The sequence below is a fragment of the Glycine max genome, chromosome 18 (assembly GCF_000004515.6).
Source record: "Glycine max cultivar Williams 82 chromosome 18, Glycine_max_v4.0, whole genome shotgun sequence".
NCBI classification, from domain to species: Eukaryota; Viridiplantae; Streptophyta; class Magnoliopsida; order Fabales; family Fabaceae; genus Glycine; species Glycine max.
The window spans coordinates 54,916,660-54,938,940 of NC_038254.2; the positions used below are offsets into that span (position 1 = coordinate 54,916,660).

The 22,281-nt window shown below is 30.6% G+C and overlaps 3 protein-coding genes and 1 long non-coding RNA gene across 4 annotated transcripts; all 4 read left to right on the top strand.

Moving 5' to 3' along the window:
* The first annotated feature begins 3,211 nt into the window (after positions 1 to 3,211).
* Positions 3,212 to 7,501, top strand: LOC100788247 (cyclic dof factor 2). Its single transcript, XM_003551688.5, has 2 exons — positions 3,212 to 3,926; positions 5,691 to 7,501. Exons 1-2 carry the CDS (start codon positions 3,732 to 3,734, stop codon positions 6,999 to 7,001), a joined length of 1,506 nt encoding a protein of 501 aa, XP_003551736.1. The 5' UTR covers positions 3,212 to 3,731; the 3' UTR covers positions 7,002 to 7,501.
* A 6,165-nt stretch (positions 7,502 to 13,666) lies between these two features.
* Positions 13,667 to 14,957, top strand: LOC100306549 (uncharacterized). Its single transcript, XM_003552485.5, has 3 exons — positions 13,667 to 14,008; positions 14,164 to 14,198; positions 14,608 to 14,957. The coding sequence occupies exons 1-3, from the start codon at positions 13,939 to 13,941 to the stop codon at positions 14,740 to 14,742; spliced, it is 240 nt and encodes a 79-aa protein (XP_003552533.1). The 5' UTR covers positions 13,667 to 13,938; the 3' UTR covers positions 14,743 to 14,957.
* Positions 14,958 to 19,042: 4,085 nt separating this feature from the next.
* LOC100791253 (probable calcium-binding protein CML46) lies at positions 19,043 to 20,085 on the top strand. The gene has a single exon (XM_006602843.4). It carries the CDS (start codon positions 19,413 to 19,415, stop codon positions 20,034 to 20,036), a length of 624 nt encoding a protein of 207 aa, XP_006602906.1. The 5' UTR covers positions 19,043 to 19,412; the 3' UTR covers positions 20,037 to 20,085.
* A 644-nt stretch (positions 20,086 to 20,729) lies between these two features.
* Positions 20,730 to 22,074, top strand: LOC113000224 (uncharacterized). The gene is made up of 3 exons (XR_005889747.1): positions 20,730 to 20,861; positions 21,559 to 21,610; positions 21,858 to 22,074. It is a non-coding gene; the product is annotated as an uncharacterized lncRNA (long non-coding RNA).
* The last annotated feature ends 207 nt before the right edge of the window (positions 22,075 to 22,281 follow it).

Sequence of the window (22,281 nt, forward strand, 5' to 3'; positions counted from 1 at the left end):
TTTCACATACATAGGAAGTACAACTTCAACACTAGGCATTTTATAACTTTTGCTTTTAGTGACTTAAGCGTAGAAGTCTTTATTATGAGCATAAAGTTTGATGAAGAAAAAGATCAAGCTCAAAAAAGTTTAAATGTCTAATTAAAGCTCCCACACATATTTTGTGATGGCATTGCTTGTCTGGAATGATTTAGGTTGTGTTGTCTGGTTTGTTGTCTTAACTATTATTTTATTTTGGAAAAGCAAAGTATGCCTATAATAAAAAATCGTGAGATCAATTCTTCAAAGCACTAATGTCATCAAAATTTGATTTATATCTCTTAACAAAGTGTTTTTAATGCACATAATCAGAAAATCAAACTCATGCCAACATGTTTGAGGAACCTAACTATTTACCAATTATATTCCACATTATTGGTTTCTTTAAATTTTGCTGTTTTGGTTTTATTAGTCTTGAATTACTTTGGCTATGATGCTTGATATTAAAATTGAAAGAAGATTAACAAATGAAAAGATTTTATAAGACTAAAATTAATTAAGTTCATAAAAAATGGAAACCTTTTGATTCACTAAGTCTTAAACTAATAAGAAAAGTTAGCAAAATGTTTTTTGTTTTCTTTGAAATATGTTTTTCTAAACAAAATAATCAATTACTATATTAATAATCGACTATATATAATGCTCTTAAGTCTTTTATGAGAAAGATGTGCTTTCAGCAATAATCCATTACGAACTTGAAATGATTGATTATCAAGTCTTAAAATTGGTTTTCAAAAGAACACATTTTTGGTTGTAATCAATCATCATATTGAAATTATTGATTATTTTGTTTTTGAAACAAACTCACTTGATTCAAAAAGACACATTAATCGATTAACTTAAACTATAATCAATTACAATATGTTTTGAATAAAAAATAACAAAAAATGAACATGTGTTTCCCTCTTATTGCTCTCAAATCTATAAAAAGCTAATTCATTCATATGATATTTTAAAAGAGGGAGAGAGAGAGAGAAAAGTAGCAAAGTTTAGAGAGAAACTCTTACCGAAAGAATTCATTTTCAAATCAATATAAAGATCACGCGTCTTGATTAAAAGCTCAAAGAAGATTCAAGAATAAACTCCAGGTTGTCAATTCATTACATTCAAGAGACACCATTTCATAATTTTATTTAGTTGATCTTTAAGATATGATTTGTCAATTTGTCTTATGTAGATAAGTTTATGCCTAGTTTCTTGAAGATACTTAGTTTTAAAAGATATTAGTTCAATTTTGAGTTAACTGGTATCGTATTGTGTTTGTTTTCTTGTAAGGATTAAAAGTTAAATAGTGTGTTAGAATTTTCTCATAAATTTTTGTAGGTTACAATTAATTTAATATTTTGTTTTGTTAAAAATGGGTTGATATTATTATCTATTTAATAATACTTAAGACAATTAATTTAATATTTTGTTTTGTTAAAAATGGGTTGATATTATTATCTATTTAATAATACTTAAGTCCATTAATAATGTAATTGAAAATAATGGACTATGAATATCTAATTTTGATTAATGTGAAAATAACGTGGATCTAATCATTAGACTTATGATAGTAGGTGCCAAATGTGATTAAGTCCCTTTTACTATTACTATATTCAATTGTTTTCTAAAGTTTATTCCATTAAGAATCTTAGAATTTGAAGCATGTAATTAGATAAAGAAAGACTTGATTTCTCAATTTCAAGAATTCGTGCAATGCCAACAATTTTGATACACTTGATCATGACCTCGATCAACATGTAAGTAATTTACATTAGTGTTCTAATTTGGTATACAATATGTATTCTTGGTATAGTTTTTCTTCCATAGTGAACAATCTCAGCAAGATTTGTTGGAGATTAAATGTAGATCACAATTTTAGTAATCAAACCAGAATAAAAAAAAAAGTTGTCTTCTCATCTCCCTCCCTGTCTCTCTCTTTCAACTCAACCTTATTGTATTGTTTGTATGATTCTTGAACTGTACGTAATTTCATGACATCGTATAAGTCCATATGAAAAGTGTTTTATGTTGCATTAATAATTTCAATCACATCTTAGCCCCTTACTCAATTGTGTCTAAAAAGATTTATAGAAAAGATTGCGGTGAAAATTTTAATTTGAGCATAAGTGGGTAAATCCAATTCACACCCTCTTGAATTCCTATTTCAGTAGTCTAACACTTATAGGTGGTCTCCTCCCATCACATTCGACTTGAAGACTACTTAAAGAACATAACCCCTCTGACATCTAATTTAAAGGTTTGTGAGAGACACATGCTTCGATTCGTGGTTCTTGGTTGGTAAGAAACAATAATAAATAATTATTTTTGTATATGTAAATTATACTATATTTAAAGTTATGATATCCATATATTTAGTATAGAAATTATATTTTGAATTTGTAAAATATAATTTAAATTGTGATATAATATTATTTTAATAGTTGATTCTCTTAAAATAGAGATGATAAAATATGACAAATTAAGAGAAATAAATGATTGAAAAGGTCAACCTTACTGCTAAAGATAAAATTATGATAGTTTGATGATATGTTGAGAAAAACATTTTAGTTTGTTTTGGAGATAGTATTTGAAATACACATTAAAATGAGACTAGAGAGATTATAATAATGATTAATTCAAAAAGAAATACTTTATTAAAAAACCGTGATAGTTTGATGATATGTTGAGAAAAATATTTTAGCTAGTTTTGGAGATAATATTTAAAATACACATTAAAATGAGACCAGAGAGATAATATCAATAATGATTAATTCAAAATGAAATATATTATTAAATTAGTTTTTGAAAAAAAAAAAATTTAAAAAAAACTTTATATACTATATTCTTATTTATCTATCCAAATTAAGTGTTTATATTTGTCTGATGGTTTTAAACATTTTTATTTTATATCTAAATTTTTTGACATAAATAATATTTATTATCAAACACATGCATCAATTGATTTAATATAAAGTATGGAGTCTCGAATTTAAATTTTAAATATCTAATTATATTAAATATTTAAATAAATAATTTTATCATATGTGATTTTATTGGATTTGAACATGATTATTTTTTTAAAAGAATATAGGTGATGTTGGGAAAAAAAAAAAAAAAAAGTTAAGCGGTATCCATGCAAAACAAGTGTTACTTATCTTGTATTGGAAGATAAGTGCAATGTCTCGACAACTTTGAGTCATTGACGCGATGCAAGCTGAAAAGCTACTAAAAAGCAACGACTATTACGATCCAATGTGGTGGTTGAAATTACCATTGGACCACACATAGATAGAGATACCCAAACGTGTGTGTACATTTGGTTAGGCAAGATCGCAAAGGCAAAGACAGAAAAAGAGAACCAAAAAGGAAGAAAGAGAAAGATCTTTTTAAGGCCACAAAGAAGCTTGTGGCTCAAATTGTAGGTAGCTTCTGATGTGGCACTCCCACCTGCCTCACCGGATCAACAACAAAACGCACAATCAACCACACTCTCACACAACGTGTCACACTTCTCTCTCTCTCTCTACACTTTTTCTCTTTCTCTCTCTCTACACTTTTTCTCTTTCTCTCTCTCTCTCTCCAACACCACCTTTTCTTTTAGTATATTTTTCCCCTTTGAGACAAAAACAAAAGTAGAGAGGTTTATTTTTTTTGGGTCTTTTTTTATTGGCGAAAAAAGGAAAAAAAACAAAAGAAAGATAGCGGAAATGTCTGAGGTAAAAGACCCGGCGATCAAGCTCTTCGGGAAGACGATCCCCGTGCCGGAGATTCCTCGGGGATCCGCCGGAGCTCCGGCGTCGTCTTCCGGTGACGTTGTTGATGACAGTGTTGACGCTTCTTCCACCAACTCTTCAAGGGAGTCTCATACCAAGAGAGATGCACTAGGGAAAGATGTTGATAAGGTATTGGGTGGGGATTTTAGGGTTTGGAAAATTTTGATTTTGAGCGTGACCCTTTATTTGAAATGTGAAAAGAATTAATGGGTTGGTGTTGGTTTGGCTCGGCCATTGAAGATTCCGTTGACTTCACTTTTTGGCTTGTGTTGCAGTTTGTCAAGTTTTTTTGTGTATTTCATTTTTTTTTACAAGGAGTTCAGTGTTTAATTGGGTTTTTTTTTTTTTGGGGGGGGGGGGGGGGGGGGGGGGGGGGGTGTGTTGGTTTCAATCTGGGGAGTTAGTGGGTGGCTTGTTTCAAATTTTCAATCCCCATTCAGTGGTTCAAGTGTTATTTTTCACTTGCTGAAGCTTGATTTTTTGGTGGCTCAAGAGGATTTCCGTGTATGTGTTGGATTGGTTTATTTTGTGTTTGAAGCGAAAAAGTGAGAGAAGTTTTGAAAAAGAATAAGAAGAAGAAGCAATTATTTGATTTTTTGTGAGATAGGTATTTGAATTTGTTCTTCAGTTGTTTGGCTAGTCTGACACTGCCATGTTCTGATATTGCAATATGGATTTAGCCTTAGTCTGTTGTCTGTGCTTTCAGTTTCTAGATTCGATAACCCTGTTAACTTCATGCTTTACAAACTTAATCTTTCCTTCTCTATGCATCTTTGCGACAATAAATCATTCATTTGAACTGGATTCTTCTGATTCATTTTCCTTGGTTATGTCAGCATGTTTGTGAAAAACAACGTTTTTTCTATTTCACTCCTGATTTTTTAGTTGGTTTTGCCAAATTCAGAAAGAGAAGATTTGAAAATATCCATGGTGCTATCATGAGTAAATTTCCTGTCATGGTACTATCATGAGTAACTTTCCTATGTTTTTTCCTTTGATTTCCTTGTTTATTTCATTTTTTTTATATCCACAGTTAGCTTTGGCTTATTTGCTATTGATGTTCTGTTTTGTCTTGTAAAAGGAGAACAACGGGTTGCATCTGCGTGGTTTCAATACCATTCATCTTTTTTTTTGGACTAGTTTCCCCTTTGAGCATTTCAATTATACTCCTTTCTCTTGATTTGGGCCAGCAAGTGTGCTAGCATTAGATGATAATCCAACAACAACAAAGCCTTAACCCACTAGGTGAGGTTGGTTCATGGATCACACAACGCCATTTGGAAATCTATCATTTATCCATGTTTGGTATAATGGCGGTTTTTAAGTTGGCAGCCAAGGGCCTAATACAACTCTCCTCCTTAACCCAGGCTTGGGACCAGCTATGAAACATAGGCCACATCAATCTTTTTTAGGAAAATTGAATTAACATGTTTGCTTTGTGGATGAACGTGTTGAAAAGGGATTTTGGCAGTTGAAGTTGCCCTGTGGATTCTATACAACCATTGGAAAAATGAAGCTTTGGTTAAATGTTGTGATATTTAGAATTTATTGTCGATGCCATGACTCTGTAGTAGCTTCTCTAGTGTGTTCTTTGTGCAGTGCTGCTCTTACTTGTTTTCTTCTAACGAAGTATCTTTTCATGTAGTGTAATCATTTGTGTATTTATATCTATGTTTTCAATGTTTTTTTATTTCTTCAATATAAGAATCTGTGGAATAAGTTTGTTTTAAATTTTAATGTATATTTTGTTTAATGTGGGAAGATGCTTTACTTGAAGAAGACACTAATGTAAACCAGTTAATTAATGTTTCTTACATTCTTTTCATAATATATAGTGTTTATACTAAAAATTAGTGAATAGAAGCATACTTATCGGGGTTTTCATGAATCCAGGACACATTGGGAGAAAAACCAACTGATGACAAGAAGGAAGATGGAGCCCCCACCCAATCATCAGAAGAGGTCACCAATCTTGATACTGCCTCTGGAAGCTGTGAAGAATCTGTTGCTCTGTCCACCGAGAGGGAGGCTACTACATTGAAAACTACGAAGACTGAAGAAGAACAGAGTGAGACAAGTAATTCACAGGATAAGAACCTCAAAAAACCAGACAAAATACTACCTTGTCCTCGCTGTAATAGCATGGACACCAAGTTCTGCTACTACAATAATTATAATGTCAACCAACCCCGTCACTTCTGCAAGAATTGCCAGAGATACTGGACTGCTGGGGGAACCATGAGGAATGTTCCTGTAGGTGCTGGTCGCAGGAAGAACAAGAGCTCGGCTTCTCACTATCGTCAGATTACTGTTTCTGAAGCAGCACTCCAGAATCCTAGAACAGACTTGCCAAATGGAGCATATCATCCTTCCTTGAAGTGCAATGGTACAGTACTTACATTTGGAACTGATACACCCTTGTGTGAATCAATGGCATCTGTTTTGAACCTTGCTGATAAAACCATGCCCAATTACACAAGAAATGGATTTCATAAACCTGAGGAACTAAGAATTCCTGTTCCCCATGCCAGTGGAGAAAAAGGGGACGATCAATCTAATAAATCTTCAGTTACCTCCACAACGTCTGTAGAAGGTGCAATCACCAATGGACCCAAAGAACAAGTTGTGCAGAATTGCCAGAGCTTTCCACCACAGGTTCCCTACTTTCCAGGGACCCCTTGGCCTATCCCTTGGAATCCAGTGCAGTGGAGTTCTCCAGTACCACCGCCTGCTTTTTGTCCACCCGGATTTACCATGCCATTCTATCCTGCAACAGCTTATTGGGGTTGTGCTGTGCCAGGCACTTGGAACATCCCATGGCTAGTGCAACCATCATCACCAAATGGTGCAACACCTAACTCTGGCCCCAACTCCCCAACCTTGGGTAAACATTCAAGAGAAGACAGCACATTCAAATCAAATGAGTCAGGTGGTGAGGATGGACACAGCAAAGAAAACAACAAAGAAAAGAGCCTGTGGGTTCCAAAAACTTTGAGGATTGATGACTCAGAAGCGGCAAAAAGCTCTATATGGGCAACACTGGGGATTAAAAATGACAAGGCTGACTCAGTTCCTGGGGGAACTCTCTTTAAAGCCTTCCCTTCAAAGCATGATGACAAAAACCATTCAATGCAAGCCTCGCCAGTCTTGCAGGCCAATCCAGCAGCATTGTCTAGGTCACTTAACTTTCATGAGACCTCATAATCATGTAGCTTATAAATTTGTAGTTGTGTTTTAGGCGCAGCAAACTGATTTGGCAGTGTTCAACCGGTCCTGAGGGAAACACATGTTGTAAAGCCACATTGGTTCACTAGCCTTGTTTGTTAGAAGACTTTGTTCTGTTGTCAGCCAACTGAAGAAAGAGCAGGATGGTTCTTCATGCATTTTCTTCTAAGGTGAAGGAACATTCTTGTGTTTACTGAGTATCTCCCCTATCTTAGGTGACATCTAGGCAGTTTTACCCTCTTCCCTTTCATTCAGATGGTTTTCTTAGTTCATGTACATAAATATATATAAGTTCATAGTGAGACATGGTGAGTTTGTTTTCCTAGATATCGTATGTATATAAATAAGAATAAGAATGGGAGTTCAAATTGAACTCCTTGTTCTGGTTTCTTTCTTTCAGAATGTAACCTTAATGCTTTTCATTGACTCAGCCAGTTTGCCTTGGTTTATAATCTATGTATTGCTATCATTGAATGAGAGATTCATTTGTATTATTGAGAATTTAAGTTATATATAGAAATTCACTTCATGTAGTAAAATGTTACTCACAGAAAAGGGAAAAGAGAATATTTGCTTGGCCATTAGTCTTCATGCAGTCGTTAGAGGACAATCCCTTTGAAAGAGTACACTGACTTAAGTTCTATGGGTCCAACCTCCTTTAAATGAAAGACAATATCTCCAAAGGCATCCTCCATGAAGGGGCTTGAAACCTAACCACACAACAAACCAGAATGCCTTTACTTTTGAGGTCCAAAATGAATTGAAGAATTTTATTAGGTTGCGCAAGTCATTTTAATTAGTTTTTAATTTTTTTATTAGCTGAAAAGATTGTTTGACAGTAAATAAGTTTTTTTAGTAGTTTTTTTAATAACTTTTAATATTTTTTGAAAAACTATTTGAATTTATCTTTTTAAAATAAATCATGATTTTATTAATTTTTTGTCATTTTATACTTTTTAGTTATTTTAACTGTTAATTTTACTGAATATTTATAATTTATTAAGTTAATTTTTTAATTTTTAATTATCAATTTTCAAGTTCAACTGATTTTACCAAACATAACTTTTTGTCCTCGAGAGGATGAATACTTTTTCTTTCTTTCTCCCCCCTAAGTTTACCTTATTATAACTTCTTGGAAACAAGACGGTGTCTAGGGTGCTAGGGATCGCTGATTTAAGTATTAGGCTCAACTTTTCCGATTCTTCCGTTAAGGCTTTGAATAAAAGGTTAAGATTTCAACTCTTGCCAAGATTTTTTTTTTCACTTTATTTAATTCTTTGTCACATAAACATTATTTCAGTAGCATACATAATTGTCCGTTAGCACCAACATACCGCATCAAAGTCAATGTTTAAAGGTTAACTCCCAGAAGGATTAAAATGCAAAATAAAATTATTAAATATTTTTTATTTAAAAATAAAAAAATTAAAAGTACAAATTTAAAATATAGAAGAATCAAAATTATAATTTAACCTTTAATTTGATATGGTTATTATAAACATATATTTAAGTAAAATATATGTTATGATTGTTTGAAAAATATGCTAAATAGTGATTCACTTGAAATCTTATTTTTATTTACAAAAAAAAAAGTGAATTTTTCATGAGTTTAACTCAACCTTATAAAATCGATTTATAAGATGAAGATTGTTTCTCACTTATATGGCTTATCTCGACACTATCTTCATTTCATGTGAGACTTCAACGTGTCTCATTTATTAAGAATCAATTATTTATCTCAATTGAAAAAGCATTCACAAACTAACAATTTGTTCAAACTAAGCCTTATTTTCCATGGATAATGCATTCTTAACTTTCTCTATATTTCCTCTTAAGTTGGAGGTTCTGTTTAGATAAATTTTTCTATATGTATTTACAGAAAAAATGAAATATTTTTTTATAAGAAAAAATGAAATAAATTTATCTAAAAAATTTATTTTAACTTATGAAAGAAACTTATTTTATTTTTTCTTCAATATTTTTCTTGTTTTGTAAGTGTTTATGAATAACCTTATCTAAGCAGAGTCTGAGGACTATTTGATACCAATATCCCAAGACCCTGTAATTCTTATGCGGAAACTTATGCTCCTAATGATTTTGACAGTATTAATTGGTGACTTTCCATCTATTTATTTAGGTTATTGTCAACAAAAGTTCATGATTGCTAGTTATATCATGGCTTGAAACTCGTAGCAGTTTGGTGAGATATATTATTAACTTGCAATCTGCTGAAATGGGAATTTCAAGCTTAAAGATTCCATCTATATATGTCAACAATAGCAGGGTTTTGGCAGTTTGGCAATTGACAAAAGTTTATATTACATAATTGCATGGTTGTTGATTTAATGGTATGAGTGTATGACTAAGGAGCAACTAAAGGAAGATATTAAAAAGAATGATTTTTTTTTTAATTTTCTTGACTAAATACCGATTCAATGCATTCTTTGAAAAACACAAACGCACACGCACACTTATATAGTATAATTAAGATCCATAATCCATTACTATTATATTATAAAGTATCACCCTTCTCACATTATGTCATGACCTTTTTGTTTAAAAAAATTAAACTATGAAAAACATATAGTTTAATAGAAAAGTTCCTGGCCACCCTTGCATTTTTTCTTAAAAAAAATATTTTGGCAATTTGCATCTTTTTAATTCTTTCGTAAAGTCATTTAAAAATAATTATTTCTTCGAAAGGCAGCCATTTACTCTGTCTAGACATTTTATTTTTGATGTATCACTTTGTCTACACTTTACATCTGCATTAAAAATATCGGTGAGTATAACATTTCTATAAATTTAATATTTATCTGTTTGCCTTGGATTTTCTTTTCATTTTTTCCCCCCTAAATTGAGGGTTACTGATTGTGACTTGGGTGGGGTTATATATGACATGTAAATGGCTTGCGAAGATTGTGCTAAAGTTTGGTTAATGACTGAGTGATATCTGCCAAACAACACATCATTTGGTCCACCATCAAATTAGATTGAACATAACCACTAGACAGTGGTAATTAATGAAAATAAATTGTTTGGCCGGCAGTTTTGAACTTCTGGGACCAAACAAGCCATTCTCTTCTTCTCCTTCTTGTCTTTATTTCTTTAAAGGGAAATGTATGATATATTGTTTCATTTTTTTCAAAACATTTTTATGGCTGTAAATTTTTTTACATCAGTTTGACAAATAAAAAATAAAATAATTTTTTATAAAAATTTACCAAATAAAAAATGTTATAAAAATCTCATATAATTATATTAGTGATATTTCTTGTCTTCAGTATTTCTTTCTCTTGACCTGAGTTGTAACTTGTAAGAGATTTCTCCTTTGCATCACATGCACATTGTTTATGCCAAATCTCAAATTTTTTTTTCGAATAACCTTAATATACGTACTTAATATATATACTTAGTATTGGTATGATATATATATATATATATATATATATATATATATATATATATATATATATATATATACTCCTAATTTTATATTATTAAATACATATATACATTATAAGAATCTTGTGTTTCAGTGATGGGTATATGCCAACCTTAAAACGCGAAAGTCGACGCTATATATACATGCATTATACATTAATGCCAACTTTGTGTAGACCATAAAGCCAATATTATTCGAAAAAATGGCCAACACAAATTAGTGTCGATATTTGATAATGTCCATGTGGCAAAAAAAAAGATTGGCACTACGTATAGTGTTAGGGGAAGTTTTTTGTGTTAGAAAGTTGAAACTAAGTTAACATTATTAGTGTCAGCGAAAGGTGGACACTAAGTTAGTGTTAAATTAAAATTGACACACATTAGTGTCCGTTGTGAGTTGACACAAGTTTATTGTCGTCATGACCGACGCTACACCTAAAATTGAATTTCAATATTCTTTTCATCTTTTATTTTCAAATTGAATTTTAGTATATTTAAAAAATATATCAAATGATTAAAAATAATCCCATATCACAATATAAATTATTTATCTTTATTGTTGAATTTTTTTATATTTCTTTTTTATATCATACATTTAAAATATAATTTATATATTTAAAAATATTTATTTATAGCTTAATAATGACTATGTATTATCAATGTAAAATTTATTACACTATTAACCAGTTAATAAGACATCAATCTTATGATAATTTTAAAGATAATTATTTTAAAAATTAATACACTTTATTTATATAATAATTTATTGTAATTAAATGATATTATAAAAATTATTTTGTTAATTAGTGTATAACAGCTTATTTTGGCTACTTAAAAATATAACTCTTTGAATAACTTTTAACGTCAAATTGATTATTTAATATTTTTTTCAACAACTAGTGATACTTAGTGTCCTTTTCGAAAGATCGGCCCAATGTTTTAATAGTTGACCATTTTTGTCTTAAAAATTCAAAACTTAAATTTTATTAAAACTGAGTCAAATAATATGTATATAACAAGATAAAATTATTAGAATGTGTATTTTTAATTATTTAAAGATAATTACTAAAGAATGAAAAGAATGAAGAAAGGCATTAGAAAAATAAGGTAGTGTATAGAAAGTGAATCCCACCTCATCCAAAATGTGAAGGCCATATCCCATGTCCCCATATTTATATACTAACTTTCATTAGTGGAAGAGCCTCTTTATTACCTACCAAAAGTAGCCCATTCTTATGTGTTAATTAAATGCATGGATAGTGACCTGCGCTTTAAAAAGTGATAATTTATGCAAATCTCTATTAATTTTAAGTGTTTTAAGGATTCGAACCCCAACTAAAATACTAATAACAGTAAATTTATTTATTTAAAAAGACTGACAAAGGGAACTAACTTTTAAAAATTCTCCAAAGTGGTCTAATTTGAATCATAGTATATGGTGCAAGATCCAAGCACGGGTGTACCATGTAGGGTTCAAATGCCATAGTGTGGTGAACATTTGACACCGTGCCATGTCTCTTTTACTTGTTGATTAAATAGATGTACTATTCGAATACTAAAAATTAATGTCATTGAATCACTTAAGATACTTATTTAAGGGTTAATGATCCAATTGATAGTTAAATAATAGTTGAACCGTACTACTAAAATTTATTAAAGAAACATAATGTAATAATTTTATAATAGTAAAAATTATAAAAAAACATTACTTTATATTTGATGCAAAAGTACAAATAAAATATATCATAATATTTAAATTTAAGTTTTAATAATACATTATGTTTATTAGTAATAATAGGTTCACATCTAAAAACTATAAATATCTTAAATTATTTTTATTTATTTTTTCAAAACAACGAGATATTAAACATTTTTCATTGATTTATTTTGTACTAATTTTTGTCATTTCCTTTACCGGTTTTTGTTTTTGACCAATTTTCTAATTTTTAAACCTATTTGTTTTTTAACAGGACTTCTCATTTGAGAGTGTATGCGAATATTATTTTTCAATTTAGATCATTATAGTATCATGCATGCTAAAATTAGATTTGTCTTTGTGAGGATATAAATGATTATAACAAGCCGCGTGAATGGTGTAATTGATAAAAGCGACAAATTACAAACGGCGACCATTATTGTCCCTTTGCTAGTTATCATTAAGTTTTTCTTTTCTTTTCTTTTTCAAATTTGTAGTCTTATTCTCGAGGGTCTTGCTAATAATATTAATTAAAAAATTAAAAGAGATAAATATTTATTATTTAAATCATAAAAGAATGTAAATAAAATCATAAATAATATAATTTTTCACCTTCTAATAAAATATTTTTACTTTAAATTTGTTAATCAATATCCTCACGTCACTTGTTAACATTTTATCTTAAATCTTGACCATAGTTTTCAGTTCTCAAGTAACTCGATATTTGAAGTTTTGAACTCGTTACTTTTGGCTTGACATCTTTTTTATTTACCCAACTGTGACTCGTTCACTGAACAAACTCAATTTCTTTATAAATTGGGTTGCTTTAGGTTTATCAAATTCGTGACTCATGCTCACTGTTTTTTTTTTATTTTTATATCACACTCATGCTCACCGTTGATATATAAGAAAAAAACTTAAACAGATTTGGTTTAGCACGTTATTACATTTTAATATTTAAATTATCATTTTATATATTACTTTAAAAAAGTATTTTGTAGAGATAGTTATATTTCTATCATCATCTTTTTAGAATTATACATATATATTCGATAACAAAAACACAAAAAAATGGAAACCATTTGCAATAAAACAATAAGATATAACAACAAAAATAAAACAATCCAAACTCTTATTAATAATTAAATCATTACAAACGAACAAAATATTAAAATCAATTAAGTAAAGTGACAAGCCATGGACCAACTCAATTCGTCACGGTTCAACTCATGTGGATCATGTTATAAATGGACTGAGTTAATTTTTCCTTATAATCTAAATCGTTTAAACTTTATTGATGATTCAGTTCAATAAATGGTGAGATGAGTTAACCTACAGATTTTAACTTTTTTTTATAGGTTGTGTAAGATATACAAAACATAAATTTTAAGTGATTAATGACATAAACTTTTACACTAACAATACGAAGTGGTATAAGAGTACATATTAGATTAGATTTGTATTATGATTATGAGCTTGATAGGATAAAGCTGTCTTGTCCAATTCCATAGAAAAAGCACACAGTAAGTGTAACTAACTAACCAAAGAAGCACACTTCCGTAACTCAGAAGGATCGTTGGATCTGAGCCTAACTCATAGTCGGTTCCGAAAATTATTGCTGCCTTCAGAATCTGACGCTAATTTATATATGCACACTGCACTCTCACGCACACTCACCTTTTCGATCTTTTCAATACCCTCAAACTCTCTCTTCCACCCCATTTCTGCATATATACACCCACCAAATTCCTTCCATAAAAGCTTCCAAAAAAAATAATGGGTCACCCATCACTTTTTCTCGTGCAGCTTCTTGTTACCTCTCTCCTCTTTCTCTCTTTTGATTATGGTATGCTTTCTCTAACTAACTTTCTACTTGTCTTCTCACATGAACTTACCATGTTTCTTCGAGTTTTTCTTTTTTGGTTTGGTTTTTTGTCTTTTGTTTTATTCCTCCTTGTTGTGATGTTCTTATTTTTGTGTTTTTTTTTTGTCAATTTTAAGGATTCGGTAGGGTGGAACTGACGGAGACTCATCAGGTACAAACTATTCCTTTATCACCGCTTTGTTTTTTTTTTTTTTTTACTTTCCTTTTACCCATAATAAGAATTTATCAATAGAAAAATAAACTAGCAACTAGCATGTAATAAGCTGATCAAGATTGTTATGGTTTAATATTAATTTTAGTTTTTAACTTTGAATATGCTATAAAAGCTTTATTGCACATGGTAAATTGTCTTATCAAATTTGGGTAGAATTGCGCTTTGGTAGAGTATGTCTGCTCTCTACCAAAATTGAAACAAAAGGTCTGTTCTACTTGGTTCGAGTGACATTGTTCGTGGACAATACTTTTAGTCTATAAAAAATTAAAAATTAAAAATCAAAATATAATTTTGTTTTGGGCTTATGGGAAAGAATTTTAACTAGGAATCTCTGTTTTTCCTGTAGGATTTTCCCATTCGCACGATTGTAAAGTATGACATTGCGGATTATTCTGATCCACAGCCAAATACCAATCCAAAGAATGGGTATGTTTTGAGTCCTCCTTCATCTCCAACTCCAATTCATCCTCCAAGTCCTTAAATGGAAGCTCAAGATTGGACTTTCACCACTTGTTTATGTCTTTCTGAACGGTTTTGTAACTGGGGTAGTGTGTGATCGCTTCCAGTTTGACACGGGATTCGTAGAATTAGGATCATGATACTTGTGTTGCTGTGAATTTATATCCTTTAGTTTTTCATGTGTTTTCAGAATGCAAATTGTGAATTGTGCTAATAAATAAATTACGTGTTTGATTACTTTGCACATCCAATATTCTTTACTATCGACATATGCATATATAGGAGAATGGAATACAAATAATTCATTATATGCAGCTGGCTGGTTTGGCTTCAATTCACAAAATTGAAATTTAATTTGTGTTTTCACTACTTTTTTTATTACAAAAAGTGCAGAATAAAGAGACATTTCTAACTCTGCCAGGCAAGGTACCAATGACATAATATTGAAACTGACAATAAGAGACTTAATTAAAGAATTATTACTATGGTTTAAACTACAAACAGTTTCACTTAATTGCAATTATTCAACTAATTTTTAAGCGCCTAAAGAAACCTCCCTCCCTAGGAAGAGTTGCCTATCAAGTAAGAAAAATGACGATAAATTTGAATTCACATCTACAAAGAGTATGAATTCGATCATATCAAATCCTTAACTACTTATATCAATTTGTATTGATGCATTTTCCGGTATAAGATGATCCATTAGAACCAACATATAAAATTTGAGTCATGGGTAAATGTAAGGAAGGTGTTATCTGCATCTTCCTGCATGGATCAATTAATAGTTCTTGCCAACTTATATTGAGTATAATAATAATAAAATAAAAAGGAACACATGGAACCCTTTCTTCCATGAATTATCTGAATGACTAAAAGACACATACATTAATAGTTGACTTACATGTAAGATTGTCTCTATCGATGCATGATTAGCTAAATTTTAAGTAAACCAAAGTGTTGTTAATTATCTTCACGTGCAATCTGGGGTACCGTGAGGATATATATCTGATAGGATCTTGTTAATTAGTGTTTTTAGGATATTAGTTAAAAAAATTTTAAAAATATTTATTGTACAGGTTATAGAAAAATATAACAAAATAAAAAATAATATAATTTTTTATATTTTAATAAAAATATTTTTCATTTTAATTCTTTAACTAATGTTGTTAGAACAATGGTTTGCATTTCCTATCTAATAAGTTAAAGTCAAATTTCTCCTTCACTTCTCATGTGATTTATTTATAACATCCTTGTGCTATTATATATTTATACACTAAAATAAGAATCTTCTAAGAAGATAGCTCCCTCGATCTGCCAAGCCCCAAGGAAGTGATTTATTAGTGGGGTGATGGGACAAACAATAGCGTCGGTGTTATTTTCTTCTCTTCACTTGCCAAATAAAATTATTTGACATAATAATAGCTGTTATTTTTATGTAAAAAAAAAAGCTTCTGTTTTCAAATTAGTTTGCTGTTTAGAATTTGATGAGATGATTTAGTCAACCAAATTTTGTTGGGACGATGTATTATTCATTCTTTGAATTTTAACAGGGCAATTGAATATCAAATAGAGACCCATTTTATAGGTTTGACTATACTTTCAGTTAATGATGTGATGATATATATGTTTGTCTTGTTAAATATCTCTTTTGAGGAATTAATAATGTATGATGACTTTTTTTCTTACTTTAAAATAACACTCTTTTTACAGATAAAATAACACTTTTTTAGCTGATAAAAAATGAAAACATTTAAATGTTCCATTAGATTTAATTCAATGTCGAATACCATCTTGATAGTTACCTTAGTTGAAGGATGATGACAAATTTCGTAACGGTCAAATTATCATGTGATATCTGCCAAAAAGAATATTTATCATGTGATAATGGATTTTTTTTTTGTTACAAAATGAATTTGGTAAAGGGATAGGCGTAACCATCTTTTATGAGTTTATAACAATTTTTAGTCTGAAAATCCGTAAGAATTACTTATACTAATTCTAACTTTCTGAGTCTTCATTATTGTTTGAGTGAAGCAGATATTTTCATGAGTATTAAAATTGATAATGAATGCTCAAATATCTATTAGCATTATAATAAATATTTGAAAGCTCATTAACTTCAAATAAATATCTTTAACTCGTTATAATAGCATCTTCCATCGAAAAAAATAATAATGGTATAGTTGAAATTCCAGTTTGTTTGATTTTCAATTTCAATTTCTTTCGGTTTCTGTAGCTATTAGCACTCAATTGGTTGGTAGTTGGAAAAAGAATGGAGAGTTTTGTCAAAAAAAAAAAAATTATGCTTCTATTGATTGTATCTCGTAATTTAAGCATAGAAGAATCTCAACCATTGTCGTTTAAGAAATTGTGTCACACTAAGACACTTTAGTTGCTTAGTGTGTGTTGTGTTTGTCTAAAAAGACATGTATATTATTCTCATCATAAACACTTTTATTAATTTTCAAATTATATTTTTGTTATATAAATACCATATCAATAATACTCAGTATTATCGTCATAGAGTTAACGTTTGATCATGAATCAATAATTAACTATCTTTATATAATTATTTAGTGTTAATTTTGCAACTAATTTGATTCTCTAAACCATTTGATACATTACTTGCTCTAGCAATTTACGTCTAATAAAATAAGGCTAAAAGGGATCAATTTACTGTTTATATAATTATTATTTAGTGTTAACTAATGACGGTTCATCGTTGGCTTTCCATTCTCTATATAAGACTCAAAGATGAGAGAGAATCTTTTTCTTAGTTTAAACTATTTTGCTTATGAAAAAAAAAAGTACTAATTTAGGCTAAGAAAACTTGGGTGGGAAAAGATATAGAGGCGGCAGAAAAGTATCTACACATTTCTGTTTCTTGGAAATGCATGCACCAATTTAGGCTTCCAACACGAGAATCTTCCAATACCAATGTCAAATAAACGATGGAATTTTAGCAGCTATTATTGTTGTTTCACACTGACAAATTAAGAGACAAGTTACCTACGATTAAAGGTAAACTCAAGGGTTATTACTATTAGACATTGGATTTCCCGTTACCAATGTGGAAGGAAAAGTGTAAAAAGGTTGCATGGTCTTCGGGGTCTTTGCACTTTCCTTTCAGCTTCTCCCAATATTCTTACGTCTGGTAAAAGTAAACGCACCCATTTCATAGAAAATGTTTGCCGTCAATTTAGTTGCGTAGAAAATTTTCACCACGAAAATGGTGTTTAATATTGGAGAAACTACGCGCGTAGGCACATATTCTAAAATTTGGTTTCACAACTTTTCTTTCTTTTTAAATACAACATCTCTGTATCAAATTTATCAACTTTGACACTGATAAAAAATAATTTGTCTAACACAGTAATTTTTTGGTTGGTGGCTATAAGAAAAAGAACATGAGATAAAAAAATAATAAAATTGGAAGAGTTACGGAATAATAAATGGATGAGAAGATTCCATGAAACATTGAGCACCGATTTTCATTGACCTAAACATTAGAATTAATAAATGTAAAAGCACATAAAAACCACTTAAGGAAAGCCTATAATATCCTTTAAATATAGTGACGTAAGTCAGATGGTGTCTACAATAAGTGGGCGTGGCAAATTTGCAGGACTCAAGATATAGCCGAAATAGCAAGTTCACACTGCAACTGCTCAAAACCTATAATTATAATATCATAACAAAACAATAGTTATACATAAAAATAAGTTAATTAAAATATACAGGTAAAGTTAGATAAACATCCCATACATTAATTGATTCACACAATAATTTTGTTTATTTTTAGAATAATTATTATAAAAACCGTCAATTAGATTCATAATTTAAAATTTTTCATACTAATGTTGGATAATATAATTTATAAAAAAAATTCATATGTATCAATCAAAGTTAATTTAGTTGATAAAAAAAACTTATATTATAAAATAACATAACAAATAAATGTGATTGTAACTGTCGTTATGAAAATTTTGTTCATTAAGTATTTTTATAAATATTTTTTGAGCTTTAAAATTTAGTCTCACCCTAGTGAATCTCGGATTCAATTGACCTAAACTTTTATATATATATAAAAGATTATATTATTAATGATAAAAAAAAAACATGTAATATATTATCAACATACAATAAGTGGTGGAATTGTGGAAATGTGATGCATACCATAATGTTAGGCAACGTAGTGCTCACTCACTTCTTGGAAACTACTGAAAATTTTGTCTGTTTGCATTTGCCTTTGACCAAAAAACCTGCCAGAAAGTCTTGCGGGAAATACATTTATGGTAGAGACAAAATGAAATCATAAAAAGACAAAGAAAAAGCAGGCCAGCATGACACACACCTCTCTCTCAAACGACCGCATCAACCTTAGAAAAAAATCCATACATGCAGGAATAAGGAAACAGGGAAATTTCCTATGATGTTATCAAGAAATGGTAATAGTCATATTCTGGCACTTTCTTTCCAACCATCTCCAAATGAACTTGACAAGCAACTTCCTTCATCTTTCAAAGCTGACCATCCTGGCTGCTTCAATTTTCCAACTTCTGAATTGTATAAAATACCCTCCAAACCCCCTCAAACAACAGCAACAACATTTCTCATCTTCATAGGCTAAATAAGAATAACAACTTAACAAATTTCATTTCACCCCCTTAATATTTGCACATATCTGCAGCAATGGTTATTCTTAGAGAAATTGGCTACCTTATTTCTGATGGGAAGGCATCTCAGAATGATGGTAACTCAACTTCTCCCTTGTTTGGTCTGGTAGATCTTTCCTTGTACTATACATGTTTCTACAATCTCCAGAGTTTTTTCCTTAGTTTCTGGTGTTTCCTTCTGTACCAACTTTTTCCTAATGACTCAAAGGTGAGGGCAGAGGAGCAGGTATCAAAACCAGGGGAGTTTAGTCACCAAGAGAATGAGTCAAAGGGCAGCATAGATAGTGAGAATTATCTTGAGAGGGATGAGGTCAAAATGGTGATGGCTAAACTTGGATTTTTTTGCAGCTCAGAAAGTGAGGAACTTCAGGAGAAGTATGGTTCCAAGGAGCTTTCTGAACTGTTTGAGGAGCAGGAGCCAAGTTTGGAGGAGGTGAAGCAGGCTTTTGATGTTTTTGATGAGAACAAAGATGGCTTTATTGATGCTGAGGAGTTGCAGAGAGTTCTTTGCATTTTGGGATTGAAGGAAGCAGCAAAACTTGAGAACTGCCACAAGATGATCAGGATCTTTGATACAAATCAGGATGGAAGAATAGATTTCATTGAATTTGTAAAAATTATGGAAAATCGCTTCCGCTGATTTGTCTGTTCTCTTGTTCGATTTATATAATATATGGGTTAGTTTAATATGTTCCCTGGGTTCTTGCTTCTTCATAGTTTTATCATCAATATTAGAATCTAACATATTGAAGAATAAGTACATTGGAAAGTTGTAACTGTTGACCGCCCTAAAAAACTCTGATTGAAATGCTTTCTATGAGCTTAAAATCGATTAATAGAACATAGCAAAGAAAAATATATATAAAGATGAAGAAAGTTCGGAAGAAACATTGAAAAGACAGTACTGTGAGATGAACAAATTTCTTCTAACAGTCACAATTTCTCATGAAGTTCTGAATAAAAGAATCAAAGCTATCTATTTTAATTCAATGGTGACAATTCTCTTCTTGTCTTCCCCATCAAACTTTAATGCGTTACAGAAAGCACACAAATATATTGTTGAAGAAAAGCATGCCAAAAATAAAATTCCTGAATTTTCTGTCTACTTCTATATATTTTTTTTTGGCCCCTTCTATTTTCCCAACAAAAACATGTATGTAGGCATCCCGTTTGGAGCACACACAGCTCTAGATTTCGCTTAGAGAAACAGATAGACTGATTCCATTGGTTTATTTAAAGTCTCTTTAAATTTCAACATTTGGTTCATGAAACTTATAATGAATTTCTAATTGGATTCTTATTTTCCGTGTTCAAAGATTACGTGTTTGGTGATCGCAAATTTGGTGGTAATGCTCAATCTATAACCAAGCACCGGTGGATACACCACACATCTTTTTTATGGGATTATGAGGTTAAGAACATGTCTTATCTCAAGTTACCTGCAAAGGCTCCTGAGTACCGATTAGTAAGCTTATGTTTTTTCATCTTCTCTCTCTCTCTTTCTTGCATTGTAGTTGTTCATATTCCCTGTGCTCCCGATCTTCTTTCGGTTGGGTTGATATGCTGCATAGAGTTTTCTGATTCAGGTGACTTGATGAAAAACTTGGGGTTTAAACTTGTTCTAGACTAAACCAAAAGGTTGATACGTTTTAAAAATTTAGAATCAATGAAAGATAATATGGGGGCATGTTGGAATCTTCTATCTGATGATACAACATTGCTTAATTTGTCTAACCAAATAATAGCACAAATTTGTAGCTTGTTTGTAATCTTCACCTTCCTAGCATATTAAAAACTTGAGTAAATCACTCCTAGAAAACGTACCAACTGCAGAGAGAAAGAGTTTAATGAATTTGAATGTGGAAATAAATGTTTCTTCACTGTGAACTGCATCTACTGCCTATTTATTGTGGTATTTGCTAATAAAGTTGCCTAACTTTAACTGAATGAGTTAGCATGAACACACAGGACCTCTCCAACTGAAACAATTCTATTCCTTTACATATTTTATGTATTTTACATTTACTTCATATACATGAGGATAATAATTTCTGCTATGATATATTCAGACATTTAGCTCAAAATAGGAGTCCACTGCAATGAATGGCAAACCTTACTTCTTTTCTGGTTTTATTGTGTGTTTGTGCATAATTTGGATACAGGTTGTTGTCTCTAAATGTCATCCAACAGACTTGGCTCCTCTAAAGTGAAAAGGTGCACCTTAGAAAATAAAGTACACTTACAATCTTTGATTAGTTTAAATTTGTGATAAAATCAAAGACATATATAATAAAATTTGAAGTTAATTGCAATTCCTAATTAATAGTAGTTATTGCACTCTATCGTCTAAAGTACACTCACTTTGAAGGAGTCAAATCAGTTATGAAACTTGTGTGTTTTGAGTTTATTTTTGCTACACTTGTTTACTAATCCATATTAAAATTTGACTGGTGTGGTGCAGACAAGAAGTCACATGGATTTTGTTTGTCGAATGAAGGAGTATTTGCCAAGATCAGAATTTATAGAGAACTATTAAGGCTATTGGAGGCCAATTTTCTGTGAAATCCATTAGCTTAGAGTCCATTGACGTTCCCTCTGTTTCTGAATATGTTCATACCACTAGGCTTCTCACGCAGCAGGAAATTCAGGAAGCTTGCACTATTCAAACTTGAAAAAATAGTCACAAAAGGATTGACAATAATTTATAGGTTATAATATGCGAGAGAAAATTCATCAATGGGAATTGAGGATGCTACTGCGGACATAATTTTTTCTTTTGACCATAATTTCTTCTAGCCAAATTGTCTTTCTCTTTTGCTTAGAATATTTCAGATGCTTTTAGTGAAAGATATTTTCTTTATTTTATTCTTAAGTTTCAATTATTA

Excerpts from the sequence above, each read along its gene's own strand:
- LOC100788247 (XM_003551688.5), top strand. The coding sequence starts at position 3,732 with ATGTCTGAGGTAAAAGACCCGGCGATCAAGCTCTTCGGGAAGACGATC. Across the intron at positions 3,927-5,690 it reads TAGGGAAAGATGTTGATAAG|GACACATTGGGAGAAAAACC; the intron begins GTATTGGGTGGG and ends TCATGAATCCAG.
- LOC100306549 (XM_003552485.5), top strand. The coding sequence starts at position 13,939 with ATGGGTCACCCATCACTTTTTCTCGTGCAGCTTCTTGTTACCTCTCTC. Across the intron at positions 14,009-14,163 it reads CTTTCTCTCTTTTGATTATG|GATTCGGTAGGGTGGAACTG; the intron begins GTATGCTTTCTC and ends GTCAATTTTAAG. Across the intron at positions 14,199-14,607 it reads AACTGACGGAGACTCATCAG|GATTTTCCCATTCGCACGAT; the intron begins GTACAAACTATT and ends TTTTTCCTGTAG.
- LOC100791253 (XM_006602843.4), top strand. The coding sequence starts at position 19,413 with ATGGTTATTCTTAGAGAAATTGGCTACCTTATTTCTGATGGGAAGGCA.